At 41.2% G+C, this 23,521-nt stretch overlaps 1 protein-coding gene across 1 annotated transcript in view; it reads right to left on the bottom strand.

The window, feature by feature from the left end:
* The window catches only part of CNGA1 (cyclic nucleotide gated channel subunit alpha 1), a 54,155-nt gene that overhangs the window by 6,763 nt on the left and 23,871 nt on the right, over window positions 1-23,521 (bottom strand). Inside the window, exons 3-8 of the mRNA XM_010370802.2 lie at window positions 16,549-16,669; window positions 15,317-15,433; window positions 13,758-13,820; window positions 7,780-7,821; window positions 7,589-7,696; window positions 12-119 (exon numbers count right to left, since the gene is read on the bottom strand). Of these exons, the coding sequence (XP_010369104.1) occupies window positions 12-119; window positions 7,589-7,696; window positions 7,780-7,821; window positions 13,758-13,820; window positions 15,317-15,433; window positions 16,549-16,669 (559 nt within the window). The remainder of the gene's footprint in view (window positions 1-11; window positions 120-7,588; window positions 7,697-7,779; window positions 7,822-13,757; window positions 13,821-15,316; window positions 15,434-16,548; window positions 16,670-23,521) is intronic.

Genomic DNA, 23,521 nt, shown 5'->3' with positions numbered 1-23,521 from the left:
ATTATAGACACCTGGCAATAACCATTGTCCAGTTGTACATAACAGGTAAGGTGATGCAAAACAGCCAGTTGTAATATGTGTTCCCTGAAGGATCAATAACCACAACTTCCTTCTTCTCCCTAGCAGCAATTAGAAATAAAGGGGATAGTTACCAAGATGCAAGAACATTTTTATTTACCATATTAAACATCGTTATGCCCATCAACCACAATTAATGAAATGGAAGTCAGCTGGAAAAGCTCACTCTGCAGTGGGAAGATTAGCATGGAATAAGGGCATTAATCATAAGAAAGTGGTTAGTGAGGGGTGGATAAATAATGAAATGACCAGTCTTACATTAAAGCATACATTAAGTTTTTTTTTTCCCTTGTAACTGCCTTTTTTTATTGTTATTTTTTATTTTATTTTTTTTATTATACTTAAAGTTCTAGGGTACATGTGCATAACGTGCAGGTTTGTTACATATGTATATTTGTGCCATGTTGGTGTGCTGCACCCATCAACTCGTCAGCACCCATCAATTCATCATTTATATCATGTATAACTCCCCAATGCAATCCCTCCCCCCTCCCCCCTCCCCATGATAGGCCCCAGTGTGTGATGTTCCCCTTCCCGAGTCCAAATGATCTCATTGTTCAGTTCCCACCTATGAGTGAGAACATGCAGTGTTTGGTTTTCTCTTCTTGTGACAGTTGGCTAAGAATGATGGTTTCCAGCTGCATCCATGTCCCTACAAAGGATGCAAACTCATCCCTTTTTTATGGTGCATAGTATTCCATGGTGTATATGTGCCACATTTTCTTAATCCAGTCTGTCACAGATGGACATTTGGGTTGATTCCAAGTCTTTGCTATTGTGAATAGTGCTGCAATAAACATACGTGTGCATGTGTCTTTGTAGTAGAATAATGTATAATCCTTTGGGTATATACCCAGAAGTGGGATGGCTGGGTCATATGGTACAACTAGTTCTAGATCCTTGAGGAATTCCCATACTGTTTTCCATAATGGTTGAACTAGTTTACAATCCCACCAACAGTGTAAAAGTATTCCTATTTCTCCACATCCTCTCCAACAACTGTTGTTTCCTGATTTTTTAATGATTGCCATTCTAACTGGTGTGAGATGGTATCTCATTGTGGTTTTGATTTGCATTTCTCTGATGGCGAGTGATGATGAGCATTTTTTCATGTGTCTGTTGGCTGTATGAATGTCTTCTTTTGAGAAATGTCTGTTCATATCCTTTGCCCACTTTTTGATGGGGTTGTTTTTTTTCTTGTATATTTGTTTGAGTTCTTTGTAGATTCTGGATATTAGCCCTTTGTCAGATGAGTAGATTGCAAAAATTTTCTCCCATTCTGCAGGTGCGCTGTTCACTCTGATGGTAGTTTCTTTTGCTGTGCAGAAACTCTTTAGTTTAATTAGATCCCATTTGTCAATTTTGGCTTTTGCTGCCATTGCTTTTGGTGTTTTAGACATGAAGTCCTTGCCCATGCCTATGTCCTGAATGGTACTACCTAGATTTTCTTCTAGGGTTTTTATGGTATTAGGTCTAACATTTAAGTCTCTAATCCATCTGGAATTAATCTTCGTATAAGGAGTAAGGAAAGGATCCAGTTTCAGCTTTCTACTTATGGCTAGCCAATTTTCCCAGCACCATTTATTAAATAGGGAATCCTTTCCCCATTTCTTGTTTCTCTCAGGTTTGTCAAAGATCAGATGGCTGTAGATGTGTGGTATTATTTCTGAGGACTCTGTTCTGTTCCATTGGTCCATATCTCTGTTTTGGTACCAGTACCATGCTGTTTTGGTTACTGTAGCCTTGTAGTATAGTTTGAAGTCAGGTAGCGTGATGCCTCCAGCTTTGTCCTTTTGACGTAGGATTGTCTTGGCAATGCGGGCTCTTTCTTGGATCCATATGAACTTTAAAGCAGTTTTTTCCAATTCTGTGAAGAAACTCATTGGTAGCTTGATGGGGATGGCATTGAATCTATAAATAACCTTGGGCAGTATGGCCATTTTCACGATATTGATTCTTCCTATCCATGAGCATGGTATGTTCTTCCATTTGTTAGTGTCCTCTTTGATTTCACTGAGCAGTGGCTTGTAGTTCTCCTTGAAGAGGTCCTTGACATCCCTTGTAAGTTGGATTCCTAGGTATTTTATTCTCTTGGAAGCAATTGTGAATGGAAGTTCATTCCTGATTTGGCTCTCTGCTTGTCTGTTACTGGTGTATAAGAATGCTTGTGATTTTTGCACATTAATTTTGTATCCTGAGACTTTGCTGAAGTTGCTTATCAGCTTAAGGAGATTTTGGGTTGAGACAATGGGGTTTTCTAAATATACAATCATGTCATCTGCAAACAGGGACAATTTGACTTCTTCTTTTCCTAACCGAATACCCTTGATTTCTTTCTCCTGCCTGCTTGCCCTAGCCAGAACTTCCAACACTATGTTGAATAGGAGTGGTGAGAGAGGGCATCCCTGTCTTGTACCAGTTTTCAAAGGGAATTTTTCCAGTTTTTGCCCATTCAGTATGATATTAGCTGTGGGTTTGTCATAAATAGCTCTTATTATTTTGAGGTACATTCTATCAATACCGAATTTATTGAGCATTTTTAGCATGAAGGGCTGTTGAATTTTGTCAAAGGCCTTTTCTGCATCTATTGAGATAATCATGTGGTTCTTGACTTTGGTTCTGTTTATATGCTGGATTATGTTTATTGATTTGCGAATGTTGAACCAGCCTTGCATCCCAGGGATGAAGCCCACTTGATCATGGTAGATAACCTTTTTGATTGCTGCTGAATCCGGTTTGCCAGTATTTTATTGAGGTTTTTTGCATCGATGTTCATCAGGGATATTGGCCTAAAATTCTCTTTTTTTGTTGTGTCTCTGCCAGGCTTTGGTATCAGGATGACGTTGGCCTCATAAAATGAGTTAGGGAGAATTCCCTCTTTTTCTATTGATTGGAATAGTTTCAGAAGGAATGGTACCAGCTCCTCCTTGTACCTCTGGTAGAATTCAGCTGTGAATCCATCTGGTCCTAGACTTTTTTTGGTGGGTAGGCTATTAATTGTTGCCTCAATTTCAGAGTCTGCTATTGGTCTATTCAGGGATTCAACTTCTTCCTGGTTTAGTCTTGGGAGAGTGTAAGTGTCCAGGAAATTATCCATTTCTTCTAGATTTTCTAGTTGATTTGCGTAGAGGTGTTTATAGTATTCTCTGATGGTAGTTTGTATTTCTGTGGGGATGGTGGTGATATCCCCTTTATCATTTTTTATTGCATCTATTTGATTCCTCTCTCTTTTCTTCTTTATTAGTCTTGCTAGCGGTCTGTCAATTTTGTTGATCTTTTCAAAAAACCAACTCCTGGATTCATTGATTTTTTGGAGGGTTTTTTGTGTCTCTATCTCCTTCAGTTCTGCTCTGATCTTAGTTATTTCTTGCCTTCTGCTAGCTTTTGAATGTGTTTGCTCTTGCCTCTCTAGTTCTTTTAATTGTGATGTTAGAGTGTCCATTTTAGATCTTTCCTGCTTTCTCTTGTGGGCATTTAGTGCTATAAATTTCCCTCTACACACTGCTTTAAATGTGTCCCAGAGATTCTGGTGTATTGTATCTTTGTTCTCATTGGTTTCAAAGAACATCTTTATTTCTGCCTTCATTTCGTTATGTAGCCAGTAGTCATTCAGGAGCAGGTTGTTCAGTTTCCATGTAGTTGAGCGGTTTTGATTGTGTTTCTTAGTCCTGAGTTCTAGTTTGATTGCACTGTGGTCTGAGAGACAGTTTGTTATAATTTCTGTTCTTGTACATTTGCTGAGGAGTGCTTTACTTCCAATTATGTGGTCAATTTTGGAATAAGTGCGATGTGGTGCTGAGAAGAATATACATTCTGTTGATTTGGGGTGGAGAGTTCTATAGATGTCTATTAGGTCTGCTTGCTGCAGAGATGAGTTCAATTCCTGGATATCCTTGTTAACTTTCTGTCTCGTTGATCTGTCTAATGTTGACAGTGGAGTGTTGAAGTCTCCCATTATTATTGTATGGGAGTCTACGTGTCTTTGTAAGTCTCTAAAGACATGCTTGATGAATCTGGTTGCTCCTGTATTGGGTGCATATATATTTAGGATAGTTAGCTCTTCCTGTTGAATTGATCCCTTTACCATTATGTAATGGCCTTCTTTGTCTCTTTTGATCTTTGATGGTTTAAAGTCTGTTTTATCACAGAATGGGATTGCAACCCCTGCTTTTTTTTGTTCTCCATTTGCTTGGTAGATCTTCCTCCATCCCTTTATTTTGAGCCTATGTATGTCTCTGCATGTGAGATGGGTCTCCTGAATACAGCAGACTGATGGGTCTTGACTCTTTATCCAGTTTGCCAGTCTGTGTCTTTTAATTGGAGCATTTAGTCCATTTACATTTAAGGTTAATATTGTTATGTGTGAACTTGATCCTGCCATTACGATATTAACTGGTTATTTTGCTCGTTAGTTGATGCAGTTTCTTCCTAGCCTCGATGGTCTTTACATTTTGGCATGTTTTTGCAATGGCTGGTACCGGTTGTTCCTTTCCATGTTTAGGGCTTCCTTCAGGGTCTCTTGTAAGGTGGCCTGGTGGTGACAAAATCTCTAAGCATTTGCTTATCTGTAAAGGATTTTATTTCTCCTTCACTTATGAAACTTAGTTTGGCTGGATATGAAATTCTGGGTTTAAAATTCTTTTCTTTAAGAATGTTGAATATTGGCCCCCACTCTCTTCTGGCTTGTAGAGTTTCTGCCGAGAGATCTGCTGTTAGTCTGATGGGCTTCCCTTTGTGGGTAACCCGACCTTTCTCTCTGGCTGCCCTTCAGATTTTTTCCTTCATTTCAACTTTGGTGAATCTGGCAATTATGTGTCTTGGAGTTGCTCTTCTCGAGGAGTATCTTTGTGGCGTTCTCTGTATTTCCTGAATTTGAATGTTGGCCTGCCCTACTAAGTTGGGGAAGTTCTCCTGGATGATATCCTGAAGAGTGTTTTCCAACTTGGTTCCATTTTCCCCCTCACTTTCAGGCACCCCAATCAGACGTAGATTTGGTCTTTTTACATAATCCCATACTTCTTGTAGGCTTTGTTCATTTCTTTTTCTTCTTTTTTCTTTTGTTTTCTCCTCTCGCTTCATTTCATTCATTTGATCCTCAATCGCTGATACTCTTTCTTCCAGTTGATCGAGTTGGTTACTGAAGCTTGTGCATTTGTCACGTATTTCTCGTGTCATGGTTTTCATCTCTGTCATTTCGTTTATGACCTTCTCTGCATTAATTAGTCTAGCTGTCAATTCTTCCACACTTTTTACAAGATTTTTAGTTTCTTTGTGCTGGGTACGTAATTCCTCCTTTAGCTCTGAGAAGTTTGATGGACTGAAGCCTTCTTCTCTCATCTCATCAAAGTCATTCTCTGACCAGCTTCGATCCATTGCTGGCGACGGGCTGCGCTCCTTTGCAGGGGGAGATGCGCTCTTATTTTTTGAATTTCCAGCTTTTCTGCCCTGCTTTTTCCCCATCTTTGTGGTTTTATCTGTCTCTGGTCTTTGATGATGGTGACATACTGATAGGGTTTTGGTATAGGTGTCCTTCCTGTTTGATAGTTTTCCTTCTGACAGTCAGGACCCTCAGCTATAGGTCTGTTGGAGATTGCTTGAGGTCCACTCCAGACCCTGTTTGCCTGGGTATCAGCAGCAGAGGTTGCAGAAGATAGAATATTGCTGAACAGCAAGTGTACCTGTCTGATTCTTACTTTGGAAGCTTCCTCTCAGGGGTGTACGCCACCCTGTGAGGTTTGGGGTGTCAGACTGCCCCTAGTGGGGGATGTCTCCCAGTTAGGCTACTCAGGGGTCAGGGACCCACTTGAGCAGGCAGTCTGTCCGTTCTCAGATCTCAACCTCCTTGTTGGGAGATCCACTGCTCTCTTCAAAGCTGTCAGACAGTGTCGTTCGCGTGTGCTCAGGCCTCTCCTGCTTCCCCTGTTGTTTTTTTAGCTGAGCCCTGCCCCCAGAGGTGGAGTCTATAGAGACAGGCAGGTTTCCTTGAGCTGCTGTGAGCTCCACCGAGTTCGAGCTTCCCAGCGGCTTTGTTTACCTACTTAAGCCTCAGCAATGGCGGGCGCCCCTCCCCCAGCCTCACTGCTGACTTGCAGTTAGATCACCGCAGACTGCTGTGTTAACAATGAGGGAGGCGGCTGGGCGCGGTGGCTCAAGCCTGTAATCCCAGCACTTTGGGAGGCTGAGACGGGTGGATCACGAGGTCAGGAGATCGAGACCATCCTGGCGAACACAGTGAAACCCCGTCTCTACTAAAAATACAAAAACTAGCGGGCGAGGTGGTGGGCGCCTGTAGTCCCAGCTACTCGGGAGGCTGAGGCTGGAGAATGGCGCAAACCCGGGAGGTGGAGCTTGTAGTGAGCTGAGATCCGGCCACTGCACTCCAGTCCGGGTGACAGAGCGAGACTCCGCCTCAAAAAAAAAAAAAAAAAAAAAAAAAAAAAAAAAAAAAAAAACAATGAGGGAGGCTCCGTGGGCGTGGGACCCTCCCGGCCAGGTGAGGGATATATTCTTCTGGTGTGCCCGTTTGCTTAAAGCACAGTATTGGGGTGGGAGTTACCCGATTTTCCAGGTGTTGTGTGTCTCAGTTCCCCTGGCTAAGAAAAGGGATTCCCTTCCCCCTTGCACTTTCCAGGTGAGGCGATGCCTCGCCCTGCTTCAGCTCTCACTGGTCAGGCTGCAGCAGCTGACCAGCACTGATTGTCCGGCACTCCCTAGTGAGATGACCCCAGTACCTCAGTTGAAAATGCAGAAATCACCGGTCTTCTGTGTCGCTCGCGCTGGGAGTTGGAGACTGAAGTGTTCCTGTTCGGCCATCTTGCTCCGCCCCCCCACATTAAGTTTTCACTAAAGCCCTGGTTTCACTGCGATGCTGCAGTCAGTAGTATACTTCAGCCACTGAGAGGGAATAGTGGCATAGATCCGAGGCCCCCAACACCCAGGCTGTGGGCCAGTACTGGTCTGTGGTCTGTTAGGAACCCAGTGGGCCACACAGCAGGAGGTGAGCTGCGGGGCAAGGGAGCATTACCGCCTGAGCTCCGTCTCCTGTCCGATCAGCAGCGGCATTAGGGTCTTATAGGAGCACAAACCTTATTGTGATCTGCGCGTGCAAGGAATCTAGGTTGCACACTCCTTATAAGAATGTAATTAAAATAAAAATTAAATTTTTATTTCAGCTTTTAAAATGATGGTAGGATCCTAGAAACCTAATCCTCCTTGGAACCTAAATATTTCTCAGTGATAAGTTATCTTCATCAATGCTTAGGGAAGAGAATTAACCATAGAGAATTAAGAATAATGCTATCATTGCTAATTTGAGGGAAATTAGAAAAAGTTTTAATTAACTTCTGATAATTTATGTTAAATGTTTATTTTTCAATGTTTAAAGACATTTAGTCTTTACACAGGGCTCTTTACTGTAAAATTTCTTTCTACTTTGTATTATGGAAAACTGTCCCTGCATCTAAAACCCATCAAAATTTCATTCTATTTCAATGCCAGTAAAAGTGCTTACTCTTCTTTCTTATCTTTGCTTTTCTCCTCTTTCTTTTTTTTCTCTTTGTCCTTTTTCTTCTTTTTCTTCTCTAGGTCCTTTTTGTTTTCGTTTTTATCATCTGACTTGCTGAAAAAGTTAAGCAAGTAGTATTAAAATACAGAAATGTTATGGGCAGAAAAATGTGGGGGTAATTCTTGTCAAAGTCTTACCTCTTCTTTGCTTTTTTCTTTTTCTTTTTTTCTTCTGGTTCTCTAAAGAGAAAAATAATATATCCGTCACATAATCACAGTCTTCCACTCTGATTTACTTTCTTTTTCATCAAGCAAATATCTCAGCCTTGCATTCAAAGACCTGCTCCAGTGCTCAAAACCCATCTGGTCTCTTGCTGGAGATTTCTACCAAAAAAGGGGGAGGGACAATTATCTAGATAATAAACAAAAACTTCTAAGCTAATAGATGTGGGAAGTAGAAACAAATGGAAATGAATAAAGGCATAAAACCAAGGAGAAAAATTTAAGAAACAACAGCCCCCCAAAAGTGTTCTTCCAAAGTGTTAATGTATTAAAAATAATATTTAAAATTTAAGCTTCTTGACATCATTTACATTTATTCTTGAATAAAATCATCGAGAATTTTAAGAAAATGCCATCAATTTTCTTTAGGAGGAATAACCCTGACTGAAGTCATTTTTCATGAGTAATCAACAAGCTGTCTGGTAATATGGTGGAATCTCAATTATTAGAATAATTTATCAGATTTAAGGCCACCTTTTTCTACATACAATTTCTTTTTGAGTGGAGGTTGTGTAACTAGTGCCTGTTTCTATAATTAACTTTCTCTATCAGCAGGGGAATAGATTCTGAAGTCAGACAGACCTAGGGTTATAGCAGGCTATCCTTGTCAGCTCAGATGCCTTAGGAAATTTCATTATCCAGACATGAATGAAAAGGCATGTCATTACCACTAGGATAGTCAGAGAAGGCTTTTAAAAGGAGGTAGGTCTAAAGCTAGGCCTCAAAGTATAACTAAGAGTTGGAGAAGTTGAGAAGAGAGAGGATATTAGAGCAGAAAAATTTCTAAGTGCAATGGTCTTAATCTGGGTAAGAATGACCCAGCAGAAGTGGAAAGCCTCTATTGAGAAGAAATGGAAGATAAGATTGACAAGTGAGGTGAGGCTTAACATCTAAGATGGTCATGTAAAAACAGGGACAGAACCATAAAGTTGGATAAGGAAGAATTTACTGCTATGGGAGTACACTTCTATGAGTCAAGATTTGACAGCCTACCATGGATCCTGAAGGATGATGTCGACACACTACTCAAACGGCTCTTGGAAACCTGGAAAAGATAATGGCCTACACAAAATGAAATAAACATTAACACCATGGCAGATGGTGGAGGAAGGTATCAAAAGACTCAGAAAAGTGGCATCTTGAAATGGATACACTGTTTGGAAGATAGCCTACCAGCTAATTATGTTACCAAAGAGAGCTCGAAGGATGCAAAAGTGATGTGGAATAGGCTGGTGAGAGGGGCATTAGTAGCTTTGAGAAGTTCAGCGGTGCTATCCTCTGTAGGCCAGGGCTGATCATGGGAAATGCTGTTACAGAACTGGGTTCTCTGAGAGCAATAGGGTTAATAAGATCTAGAAATAACTGAGACTAATGGCAGTGCTTACCCATCAGAAGTAAGGTTTGTTCAGTAATTATAATGAGCTTTAAGGTGGGTATGGTAACAAAGGGGCTTAACCTATAGACAGCTATGGAGGAAGTTAAGAGAACACTGTATTCCTAGACAGATGGGAAGCCTGTTAGCTAGGTAGGGTATTATTTAATATATACAACCAAAACAAATCAGGAATGAATAATTAGGAGGTTGAGGGCAACTTATTCCATCAAAAAAATCAGAATCCTGGTAAGGGCATGGTGGCCCATGACTATAATCCCAGCACTCTGGGAGGTCGAGGTGGGAGGATCACTCAAGCCCAGGAGTTCAAGACCAGCCTGGGCAACATAGCGAGACCCTATCTCAAAAAATGAATTGATTCATTACAATTTAAATTTAAAAAAAAATCAGAATCCTTAGAAAAGTTCCAGATCTAAGCCAATACTTAGACCTAAAACCACTGACTAGAGGAGAAGCCATGACCTGTGAAGAAAAACTCTGCAACACTATGACAAATATATTCCAGTAATGATTTCCTCAGTCTTTCTCCTAAAGAACCTATGGCCATTACTTAGACCACTGTACTCTGGGGGAAAAAAAAGAATACCTAGATACATTGAAGACTGGCACAGGATCCAAGTTGATGTTGACACCTAGGGACTGAAGCATCATTGTGGCCCCCTGTTAAACTTGAAGAGCATATGATGGACTGGTAATAATAGATTTCTGGATGAAATATGACTTATGGTGTTTCCACTGAGTCCACAGACCCACTACTATGTGACCATTTCTCCAGTTGCTAAATGTAAAAGTGAAATGTATGTAATTCTTGAATATAAAAGTAGAATGTATGCAAGTTCCTGAATATAAAAGAGAAATGTATATAATTGTATAAAATCATGCATGGAGGAGTGGTGGTCTCTCTTAATTTCCCCATGTAATTCGTCATCTGACTCCCATAAAAACTAAATAGAGCCTAGTGGATGGCGGATAGACTATTGCAAAATCAACCAAGTAGTAGCCCCAATTGCAGCTGCCGTGTCCTATGTGGAAAATAACACAGAGACCCATTCTGTGATCATTTCTCCAGTTCCTAAATGTAAAGTGAAATGTACATAATTCCTGAATACAAAAGGGAAATATATATTAATGGTCATTGGTAGAACTCCCACCCCTACCCCACTAGTTCCTTGGCTTGTGAGGAAAGAGGGGTAAGACCAAGAAGCCCTTAAGCTGCTTCCCACCTTCTGACCAAAAGCAACATTGCATCCTGGGGAGAAAAAGAAATTCCATCCTTAAAGACCTAAAGCATGCAGGGGAAGTGATCCCTCTTCATTTCCCCACATAATTCATCATCTGACCACTGCAAAAACCAAATGGATCCTAATGGACAGCAGTAGATGACTGCAAAATGAACCAAGTGGTAGCCCCAGTTGCAGCTGCTGTGTCATATGTGGAAAACCAGGCATTCACTTGATATACACTGCATACCTAAGGTTCTGGGTCAGTCATGTGAATGTCATTTTTCATTACTATCAGGAAAGAGGATCAGACATAGTTCCTACTCACATGGGATGACAAAGTATACACATCTACACTCTTTTCCAAGGCTATATTAACTCTCTTTCCTACTGTCATGACAGTCGTGAGGGACCTGGATCATGTGGACATTTCTCAAAGCACCACATTAGTCCACTATGTCTGTATCAATGGCATTCTGTTAATCAGACCCTGAAATACGATTACCTTCCCAAAGTGCTGGGATTACAGGTCTGAGCCACCATGCCTGGCCTTCAGTACCCTTCTTTATGTCACTTTCCATGGCTGGAAATTTCCATTCCTTTTCCACTATGTCATTTTCCACTCAGCACCTATTTATCAGCCCCCACCTGTGGCCATATGTGGGGTTCTTTAGAAGGAGCTGATACAGAGTGTTGCATAGATGGGTCAGTTTAGAATGTGGATGCAAGCCAAAATGGGCTGTGTCTGCACCACAGCCTCACTTAGAGATGGTCTTGAAAGACAGTGTGAGGTTAATTTCCCCAATGGCACAGCTTCAAGCAGTATACAGTCATCTAGTTTGTATGGAAAAAGAAATAGTCCAAGCTGGGTGTGGTGGCTCATGCCTGTAATCCCAGCTCTTTAGGATGCTGAGGTGGGAGGATAACTTGAGGCCAAGGAGTTGGAGACCAGCCTGGCCAACATGGCAAAACCCCACTAAAAATACAAAAATTAGCCAGGTGTGGTGGTGCACACCTATAATCCCAGCTACTTGGGAGGCTGAGGCAGGAGGATCACTTGACTCCAGGAGATGGAGGTTGCAGTGAGTCGAGATTGCACCACTGCAGTCCAGCATGGGGAACTGAATGAGATCCTGTCTCAAAAAAATAAATAAAGGAAAAAGAAATAGCCCAAATTAAGAATATACAAGTACACAAGAACTCATGGGCAGTCACAAATGCCTTGACTGATTGGTCAGGGACCTGGATGGAAAGATCAGGGAAAATATTTCGGGAGAAGAGGCAGACTGAATGGACATATTATGAGTGTGAGCACAAAGTTTGAAAAATCTTCATTTTTGTTTGTTTGTTTTTTGCTCTTAGTGAACCTATCTGTTACAGAGACCAATGCTATGACTCCAAAACAGTGCTTTCTCTTGAGGAAAGTAATCAGTCACTTGATGGCAAGTTAACTAAATTGGACTCCTGACACCATGGAAGGGGCATCAAATATATTGATAAGAACTGACATATATTATGGCTATTCATTTGCTTTTTTGCCACAGGGCTTTGACCAGTGCCATTACTTAGGGGCATATGAAGCATGATCACTAGTATGAAATATTGCTTAACATCACTTTGGACCAAGGACTCACTTTAAGGCAAAAAAAAAAAAAAAAAAAAAAAAAAGTGGCATTGGACCCTGAGTATGAGATCCCATGGTCCTATTATATGCTGCACACCTTTTGTCAGCTACTGACAAGATAGTTAAGGAGTGACCTTTTGAAACCACAGCTGAGGTGCTATCATAGAGCTTATACTCTAGGAAGATAAGGTGCCATCCTCTAGGATACTGTATATATGCTAAAACAATGATCATTGTATGGTTCTCTATTCCTGTATAGAATGAATTGGTCTGGGAACTAAGGGGTCTAAGTAGGGGTGACAAATGTAGGAAAGGTGTGTTTCCCATTCTTGCAACTTAAGGATCTGTGGGTCTAGAGGCCCTGGCTTCCAGAGAAGTGATGCATCTGCCAGGGAATGCCAGAGTTCCATTAAAAATTAAGCTACGGCTACTCCCCAGCCACTTTGGGCCCCTTATGCCAAGAAACCAACAGGCAAGGAAGAGAGTCACCACACTGGCAAAAGTTATTGACCTTGATCATCAGAAGTAGGCAGTGCTACTGTTATACAGTGCAGGGAGGGGAGATGTGTTTGCACCTAGGTGGTCTTTTGTTATTTTCCAGCCCAGTTTTGGTGGTAAATGGGCAAGTACTGTAGCCATGACTCAAGAAGGGCATGGTGACCCAGGGCTCAAGTCCTTCAGGGATGAGTGTCTGTATTGTTCCACCAGCTAAGTCATCTAGACCAGCAGACTCTAGAATGAGTAGAAGCGGAGAGGGTGAAGAATTTCATTTGAGGCCTCAAAACCACCTGCAGCTGCCAGAGACCTTAGTTTAATCCCATTAACTTTCCTCTTACAAGCTTTCTCAAGAAAAAAGAATAACCAGGATCCTGGAGCAGGTATTCCCACATAGGGTGAATTTTCTATATAAACTAAATGGATCTGAGCAGCACACGGGTGGGCTGTACAGTGGTTATGCAGGTGGTGCATAAAATTCAGGCACTCATTCTCCACTTGCCAAGAGTGTTGGTTGCTGTCAGCTCAGGTTTTCCTCTCACTTGGCTGACCTTGGCTGAAGGAAACCACCATGCTCAAGGTTATGCTCCATCTTCTAGGGCCAACCTTTTTCCAGTAACTGTTCCTGGGTACAAAGGCCCAAGTCTATTACCTAAATAGGGACAACTCTAAAAGGTCATCCCTGCTCCAGGGATCCCCATTGAATCACATTGTACATCAGCTCTATTCTCTGAAGTTCGACTTCTCCCTCTCCCCAATACTGACCCCCAACTCCCTTCCAGATATTGTTCCCAAGACCATTCCCAACAAACCTCTGCATACAAGCCTCCATCTCAGAAACTGTTTCCTGAGGAACTTCACCTAAGACACATTGGCTCAAACTGGAAAGTTTCCAGGAGTAATGTATTTCACTTATTTTTCTCAGTCACTCTATTCACAAAGAAAGTCAACTGCATGAACACTATAGACATGATGTTTTCTACATGTATTCAAATAAATGAATGAATACTACATTTCAACAAAATGGTAGACTATCATTGTGATTGTATTAGATCATTTGCTTAATAAATATTTCCTCTATAACAGATTCAGATATATTCCTACCTTTTTACTGGTTTTCTTTAAAACCAAAGCTTTGGTTTTCTATTGTAAATATACTTACTGTTCCTTATTGCTGCTGTTGTTCACATTAAAAAGTGCAATGGCACCAGGCAGGTACTGCTCTCTGGGAAATGAAAAACATGCAGTGAAATCACAATAGTCACCATCTGTATAATGTCCATGATAAGCAAATGGTCGGAAAAAACAAATTCTTTTCTGTTTCTACTCATTACTAAAGATGGTCTAGATGATATTTCAAAAACATATTATGAAGCATAAGGCATAAAAGTGTATCCTGAGCCTCCACGAAGCATGACTTGCCAAATGCCAGTGTCTTGAACAAACATGGTGATATGGTTTGCCTGTGTCCCCACCCAAATCTCATCTTGAATTATAGTTCCCATAATCCCCACATGCCATGGAAGGGACCCTGTGGGAAATAATTCAATCATAGGAGCGGGTGTTGCCTATGCCATTCTCATGCTAGTAAGTAAGTCTCACAAGATCTGATGGTTTTATAAAGGGCAGTTCCCCTGCACGTGCTCTCTTGCCTGCCACCATGTAAGACATGACTTTGCTCCTCCTTTACCTTCTGCCATGATTGTGAGGCCTCCCCAGCCATGTGGAACTGTGAGTCCATTAAGCCTCTTTTTCTTTATAAATCACCCAGTCTCAGGTATTTCTTCATTAACAGTATGAAAATGGACTATAATACACATGGTTAGTAAAGGCATATCAGTCAATGTTCATACCAAGAATTAGCTTAAGTGAACCAACCTCAATGCCAGTAACTCCCAACAAGAGACCTAAGATGGTCAGGGAAAATAAGATGAGGAGAAAAGATAAATAAAAACAATGGGAAGGCTGGAGGTAGTCAGTGGGAAGAAAAATAGGAAAGAGGGGAAAAAAGGGGAGGAAAAAAGCAAAGAAAAACTAATTATGTAAAACAGGTGGAAACCCCAGCTCCACACCAACACCACACCACACCCCTTCTGCAATTTCAATTCTGGTATCTGAAGTTTTCACAACTTCTTTATTTCCTACTAAGGATTTTTTGCTTTTCTCTTCTAGCACCTCTCTCCAGTGCTCTATTTTCTAAAAGTAGGACCAAATGGGATGGAGCATTTTAGAAAATAACAGCTAACCCTCTCACATGTACTTGCTTCGGGACCCTGAAAGAAGGATCAGAGAGAAACAAGAAATCAGAGAGGACTGGGTTTCTTAAGGGACAGACCCCAATGGGTCTCAGGGAAAATGAAGCAAGAGTGTTTACAACTTGGAACCCCATGGCCATAAATAATCACTGGGCAGTGTCAGTGTTTCCCAAGAGATGGCATGGGTAGGAACAAAAATAACTCCTCCCGAGATCCCACATCTTGTCTAGATAGCAGAGGCATTTGACAAGTTTGCTCCTAAGAAGTAAAAGACCTTTTATCTAAACAACAGTTTACAAACCCATTTATGTCTAGTGTTTGATTATTGGAATGCTAAGCATGTGGGAGTTATTTCTATTCTACTGCTCAAGATCATCGCCATGGTCTGATTGAAAAATTCAAAACACTGCAACCTTAGGCATAAATGGTTAAAAACAGGCACCAAGGGATGGATCATACTGCTCACCTCTGTGATGGTCCTCCCTTTCCGTGTGACTTATAACTAAAGGAACCCCTTGCATGATGGTTTTCATTCTCTGATTCTTCAGATATAGAGGCACTGTCATCATCCTCAGAAAAGGAGCTACAGTCCAATAGGAGGCAGAGAGAGATGCGTTAATGTTTTCAACCACTGCGGAGGAGCAACATTCCTCACTAGGGGGACAATTGCCTCACCTCTTTTCCTTCCCTCCTAAACTAACACACATAAGAATTTTTAGTGAGCATGAAGTTAGAACTATACAGAATACATAGAATTATATAAAATGTATGCATAATTCAGTAAAATGCATTTAACTAAGAAACTACTTTCTAGGTTTTCCACATTTCTATTGTTTGATGCATTGATTGATGTTAATATTTATCAAATAGCAAGTGTGATATCTGGGACTTAGATCATATTATACATTTGAGTGAACTAGTTTTCTAACTAATGTTTCTTCCCACTAAAAGTAAATTTAACCACATTCATATACATTATATTCATTTATAGGGTAAGCACTTTAAATTATACTTTTAAATCACATTGCTAGCATTTCATACTTTGAGTACTTTTCACATATATTTATGGCAATGTCATCTCTTTAGATTCAAAATGTCCCATGAGGAAAAGCCCTGCCAGTGACTAAAGAAATGTTTGGCATAGGTGCTTAATAGGTGCTTCCAAAAAAGTGGCCACAATAATATCTATGTTCAGGCCGGGCATGGTGGTTCACGCCTATAATCCCAGCACTTTGGGAGGCTGAGGCAGCTGGATCACTTGAGGTCAGGAGTTCAAGACCAGCCTGACCAATATGACAAAACCCTGTCTCTACTAAAAACACACAAAAAAAATTAGCCAGGCATGGTGGTGCGCACCTGTAGTCCCAGCTACCCAGGAGGCTGAGGCAGGAGAATCGCTTGAAACCAGAAGGCAGAGGTTGCAGTGAGCTGCGATTGTGCCACCGCATTCCAGCCTGGGAAACAGAGTGAGACTCCGTCTCAAAATAAATAAATAAATAAATAATAAATAAATAAATAAATAAGTCTGTGTTATTTGTTAGACAAGTTATGCCGTTCCAAAGTATGAATAAATTTGCTAAATTAAATACATTACAAAGTTCAAGGTTACAAATTATAAAGCTAAATTGAAATTAAACCTAGTTAAATTAAAGAACTGTGGCTAATATTAAAAATGCATGGGAAAATGTTTGGATTTACCTGCATGCTCCATTTTCCATCTTTCTTATTTCCTTTTCAATATCTGGTACAATCACACTGGACATATTTACAAAGGACTGTTGTGTATTGACAATATTTTTCTTCATGGTTAGTTTCATATCTGAGGAGAAAGAAGTCTTATTAATGGGAAGGATATTTTTACATATTTACATATATAATCAAAAGTTTCACCCTATGTGAAAAGTTTCACCTTTATCTGTTCTCATGCTGCTAATAAAGATGTACCTGAGACTGGATAATTTATAAAGGAAAGAGGTTTAATGGACTCTTCCATGTGGCTAGGGAGGCCTCACAATCATGGCAGAAGGCAAAGGAGAAGCAAAGGCACATCTTACATGGCAGCAGGCAAGAGGACGTGTGCAGGGGAACTCCCCATTACAAAACCATCAGATCTCATGAGACTTATTCACAATCATGAGATTAGCATGGGAAAAATCCACTCCCATGATTCAACTACCTCCCACTGAGTTCCTCCCATGACACATAGGGATTATGGTATGGGAGCCGCAGTTCAAGATGAAGTTTGGGTGTCCCAAACCGTATCAACCCTACCATTTTTCTAAGACTATAATACTGTCTATTTGCAGTTTTACACAGGAATTATTCTTTAATAGAATGCAGGCATGGCTTATTCCCCTAATTTCCATTGACTAGTTTTTTGTAAAATTTTTAAATTTAAGAATGTACTAGAGGTATAAAACATTTACAAATTTGGATTTATCCCAGTTTTGAAATACTCAAGCAATATAGTGTAGAACAAAACCATAGGGACCTCACATACCCATCAAGCAATTAAGTAACAGTAAAAAGCAGTAGATGTAATGGAGGTAATCAGCTGTGAATTTCTATAGGCATTTAGACAAAAAGAGTCCTAAGTGGTATTCAAACTTTAGAAGAAATAAAGATAAAATTGATCACATTTTTAGCAAGTCCCCTAAATTATTCAGATGCATATATACCCAAGCAACATATTTTGAAAACACTGGCCTAAACTCTAGTCAGGGCATATAATTTCCTCAGCGCCGGTAGAGGAGGCAGGGTGGAATCTCAATTCACTTTCCAGCTGCTCTCAGCACAGGCCGTGCCCCTTTGGCTGCTGTCTGAGACATTGCCTTCTTCACTGGCTTCAGCTTCCATCCGTCTATGATTTCTGTTCATGGTCCTCAGGAAGGATCCTTTCTCTAGTTTGAGGGTACTCACCTTGAGAATGTCGGTAACTGATGCGGGGAGGGGGACAGAGAAGTGCTGGGTAGAGAAGGCCGGGGTCCCTGGCGAGGGCTCCACAGTCCGGCCTATGCCCTTGGACCTAAGTGAAAACAGGCACTCCTGTTTTTGCCCCAATGATGCATTTTCCGGGACCACTCTGGCTGCCACGTACCCCGCATCCTGTGCCCATATAAACCTGAGACCTTATCGGGCACACACACAAGCGACTGAATGTCGAGATGAGCAGAGGAACAGAGTGGCAGAGAATGACAGAGAGCAGCGGAGAGTGGTGGAGAGCAGCAAGATGGCACGGCGGAGAAGAAGGGAAGAGGCATCTGAACATCAAGAGGAGTTGTGTCCAGAACGGCAGAACTCCAGGGGAAGATCATCCCCACACCCCTCCACCTTCCCGGAACTCCAACTCCCCATCCCTCTGAAAGTCACCTCTACTGTTCAACAAAGTCTCCGCATTCATCACCTTTCAAACAGTTCATATGACCTGATTTGTCCGGAACTCCGGAAAAGAATGGAGGTGGGGAGGTTAACACTCAGCTGTCCCCAGACAGCAAGGCTAAAGGAGCTCACTTTAACACATGCCCATTTGGACTCTGGGACCTGTCCGTCTGCGTGCTCCCCCTTCCCTCAGGGGTTTGAGCAGCGGTGAGGGAGGAGACCAAACAGATGAGCCACAGCTCTGCCGCACGTCCTGCAACGGGAATCAGGAAACCTTCCCATTTTATAACCACATGAAAGATCACATCACCTGCTTCTTCCATGGCTTCCAATACTCGGTGCCAGAATGGCTCTGACTGCAGAGTGGAGAATGTTCCTCCCCTTAATTCCTTACTGGCCTTGATCACCTAGGCTTTGAGTTTGATACTTGCCCTTAAAAGAGTCAACCACTTAAAGAACATAGTTCTATTCAAAACGAGCACATGTGAGGCACCCCTTCAGGGATTCCCTGGAAAACCTTGCGAGCCTTTTTGAGAGGGGTAAGCCTGAAGGCCCTCTGGGTGTAGGTAGAGCTGAAATTCTGTGCCATTGATGACTATGTAAGTTTATTTGGATCCAAAGACTCCATGGGCCCAGGGACCTTTAAACTATATTTAAACAGGGTTGCTGTGTAAAGGTACCCAGCGATACAGCTAGACCTGTTGTTTATAACCATGCTTTATAACTATCCTTTTCTGATAGGTAAGTGCTCAATGACTATAATAGATGTTAAATAGTTTAGTATCACTTTTTCCTAGTTTTATTACTTAACGGTTTTGTGTACATGCCTCAGTGACTCAATTAGGAAATGAATTCTTGGAATCCAATAAAATTTCTTTTTCTTTCTTTCTTTCTTTTTTTTTTTTTTTTTTTTTTTTTTTGAGACAGAGTCTCACTCTATCATCTAGGCTCACTCAGCTCACTGCAACCTCTGCCTCCTGGGTTTAAGCTATTCTCCTGTCTCAGCCCCCCAAGTAGCTGGGATTACAGGTGCCCACCACCACGCCTGCTAATTTTTGTATTTTTACCAGAGATAGGGCTTCGCCATGTTGGTCAGGCTGGTCTTGAACTCCTGACCTCAGGTGATCCTCCCCATCAGCCTCTCAAAGTGCTGGGATTACAGGCATGAGCCACCGCACCTGGCCCATATAACAATTTTTTTAATGCTTGGGCTATGCTACGAAAACAGATTATTACTAAGGTACAAAGTGGTGTTCTGGCTGCAGTACCCTGCCTGAGCCATGCTGTTTCACACCTCTGTGCCTTTGCATGTGCTCTCCTTGGACTTCAAAAGTTCAGTTCTCTTAAGTCCAAATAGGTGTTATCCATTGCTCAAGTCCAAGTCACTGACTCCTCACCCTTAATCTAGATAATTACTTCCTTCTCTTCTCTGCCACTGCATTTTGTACATATTTCAATTATTGTCCACTTGCTAAAATTGTTACACACACTGTCTTCACAAGGCTACAACCTCCTCTAGGAGGGAGACTTTTGTAACCCTAGCAGAGTGCTTGCACATAATAGGTACTTAAGAAATTCTTACAGCATGAACAAATCTTGTTTTGTGTTTTAAAAACTATACTCATGAGACATTTCATTAGCAGTTATGAAAACTCACTGAATTTACAATGACTTTGAAATGGTTCCTAGGGTGACAGATATGGTGAATTGGCCCACATCATCCATTCTTCTCTCCTTCTAGTGTTCTTTCATGATCTGCAAAAACTGGAAGAGCTAAAAATCTGTATTACTCAGTCTGCTTTGCAGCTCAGATTCTGGACGGCACTTATGGCATTTCGGTTTAGTCAATTAAATGTATTTGTATGAAATTTGGAAGGTAGAAGTGAGGTGAAGACAATGGATCTTCCATTTCTGCTATGGCTGCCAGCAAGAACGGGCAAGGATGCATTGGGTATTCTGAGGCAGCTATCCCCATCTGGTTACTAGCTTTCCTGGTGCCAAAGAAAGGGCATCCAGGTGATGCTGGAATGCACCTAGCAGGAGTAGGGCAACTGTTGTGCCAGGTTGCAGTGGAAGTGACTCATAGGAATTCTGGGATGCTGTTCTGGAGTCATGCCCATGGTTCAGCCTAGAGCCCCAGCCCTTCTAATGACTGTTAGCATCTATTTCCAAGAATTAAAGCTCTTTCTATTGAAAAAGACCAGTGTACAACTCAGTTTCTGCAAATGAACAAATTACTTTCCTGATTTTCGATACATGAAGTGTTGTAGAACATTGGAAAAGGTTGTCAAAATGAGGGAAAGGAAGGGGGAGGAAAAGACAGAACGGGAAATGTGAAAGAAGAGGAAGGAAAAGGGAAGAAGGGAGTGTGGGAGAGGTGGTAGAGAAGAGAAAAGCAGAGCACATTCCTAGACTTTTTGTTACTATTGTTGTTTGAAGAAAATTTAGGAGAAACATTAATGGTCAAACTGCCTTTTCTGCTGGCATTTAAATATCTACATTATGAGAAATTCCAGAATTTACTGCAAATTTTAATGTTTTAAATTTTTAAATTTATTTTAAGACAGAGTCTCACTCTGTCACCCATGCTGGAGTGCAGTAACACAATCTTGGCTCACCGCAACCTCTGCCTCCCGGCTTCAAGTGATTCTCCTGCCTTGGCCTCCCAAGTAGCTGGGATTACAGGTGCGTGCCACCATGCCTGGCTAATTTTTTTGTATTTTTAGTAGAGACAGGGTTTCACCATGTTGGCCAGGCTGGTCTCAGATTCCTGACCTCAGGTAATCCACCCACTTTGGCCTCCCAAAGTGCTAGGATTACAGGCATGAGCCACCGCCACTGGCCTGCAAATTTTTACATTAGTCTAACCTTTCAAGATGATGAGAATGTTGTCTCCTTAAATATATTCATGGATCTTTTATTGAAGTGAGCAAAAATCACAGGCTGGGCATGATGGCTCACACCTGTAATCCAAGCACTTTGGGATACTGAGGTGGGAGGATTGCTTAAGGCCAGGAGTTCAAGACTGGGCAACATAGCAAGATGTCCATCTCTACAAAATAAAAATAAGAATAAAATATTAGCCCAGAGTGGTGATGTGCACTGCACCCATAGTCCCAGCTACTTGGCAGGCTGAGGCAGGTGGATCACCTGAGCCTTGGAGGTCGAGACTTTAGTGAGCTGTGATTGTGTCACTGCACTCTAGCCTGAGTGACAGAGAGTGACCTCATCTCTAAAAGTAAAATGAAAATTAAAAATGGAAATAAGAAAATCACTGATATTTGTGCCTGTAGTTCATGAACACTAGAGGCAATTTGAAGAAAGGTGAGTTTAGCAATGATGAGAAACATATTTATGCTGTTTAAAAGATCTCCCACCAGACATAGAACTGAACTGATCAAACAGTATTAAGGCTTCAAAAATTCAGAAATCTTGATTAGCTTTGGCCATTCTCCTATGTTGTAAGCATTTGATAATGTATCAGATAGATGTGTTTATAATTTTTTTTTTTTTCAGACGGAGTCTCACTCTGTTGCCCAGGCTGGAGTGCAGTGGTAGGATCTCAGCTCACTGCAACCTCCACCTCCCAAGCTTCAAGTGATTCTCCTGCCTCAGCCTCCCAAGTAGCTGGGACTACAGGCATGTGCCACCATGCCCGGCTAATTTTTTGTATTTTTAGTAGAGACGAGATTTCACCATGTTAGCCAGAAGAGTCTAGATCTCCTGACCTCGTGATCTGCCCACCTCGGCCTCCCAAAGTGTAGGGACGTGAGCCACTGCACCTGGCCGTGTTTGTAATTTTTACATACACCTCTGTTTAACAATAACTTTGCTCATGCTGTTCATTTTGCATGGAATTCTTGACCCTTTTTGTTCTCCCAGGAAACTTCCTATTTGCCCTTCAAAAATCAGTTCATATATGCCCTGTGAAAAGACATCAATGAGGCCAGGCATGGTGGCTCACGCCTGCAATCCCAGCACTTTGGGAGGCCGAGGCAGCCTGATCACCTGAGGTCAAGAGTTCAAGAGCAGCCTGGCCAACATGGTGAAATTCCATCTCTACAAAAATACAAAAATTAGCAGGGCATGATGGCAGGTGCTTGTAATACCAACTACTTGGTAGACTGAGGCAGGAGAATCAACCCAGAAGGTGGAGGTTGCAGTGAGCTGAGATTGTACCATTGCACACCAGCCTGGGCAACAGAGCAAGACTCCATCTCAAAAAAAAAAAAAAAAAAAAAAAAAAAAAAAAAAAAAAACCTTAGATGATTACTTGGGCACAGAATCCAGCACACCCTCCTTTTTGTTCCCATAGTTCTGTGCATCTTCTTCTATACACGCTGGCTACTACATGGGTACTGATACGTCCTCCTCCCCTGCTAGATTGTGAGCTCTTCGGAAAAGTTCATGCAGGAGCTCTTGAACATAATACCTGACATTTACTAAAGCTTTTTAGCCTTAAAGTGAAATCAATTCTGCACCAAGTTTTAGTTGAGAACCTTAAATATAATCCGTTATAACTATTCCATTTTCCATTTAAGTAATACAGAAACATAAGTAATAAAGTTAAAGCTACAAATAAATGTATTTTTATTACAAAAATAAAATCACTTGCCATAACAGAATTACTTTGTTTATAGAGAAATTAACAACATAAAGAAGAAAATGCTTGTGAAGAAGATTTTATATGATCAATCAACAAAGACATGAAGCATGAAGATTTTGAGAAAGGTTAGGAAACTACAGAGAAAGACAGGTACAAGTCACCAGGGAGAAAGTTGATGGCAAATGTGAGTGCTGGTGCCCGACAGCTTCACAAAAACTACAGTGCTTAATCAGAGGCAAAGGGAATAAAATAGAAACTCAAAAGAAATGAGAAATCAATAGCAACAACCAATGGTACACATTCATCTAAGAGCCTTTGGACCACCAAAAATAAGTCAGATTTAATTAGTTCCACTAATCCATGTTTACTCTGGAAACTTGAAAACTTTGTGGCCTGAGTGTGCAAATAAAGTAAATTATCATTTTAAAAGTACATGAAGAAGAAAAGAAAACTCACCCCTACCTCACACCACCACAAAAATTAATTCAATATGGATCACAGACTGAAACATAAAAGCTAAAATTACAAAGCTTCTAGAAGAAAACATAGGAAAATATTCTCATAACTTTGGGGTAGGCAAGATTTCTTAGAAAGGGCACAAAAAAGATACTCAGTCTAAAAGAAAAAAAAATATTTTGAGACAATCTCACTGTGTCACTCAGGCTGGAGTGCAGTAGCGCCATCTTG

Source organism: Rhinopithecus roxellana, chromosome 2, assembly GCF_007565055.1.
Source record: "Rhinopithecus roxellana isolate Shanxi Qingling chromosome 2, ASM756505v1, whole genome shotgun sequence".
Taxonomy (NCBI): domain Eukaryota; kingdom Metazoa; phylum Chordata; class Mammalia; order Primates; family Cercopithecidae; genus Rhinopithecus; species Rhinopithecus roxellana.
This window is presented reverse-complemented; position numbering and strand designations above follow the sequence as displayed.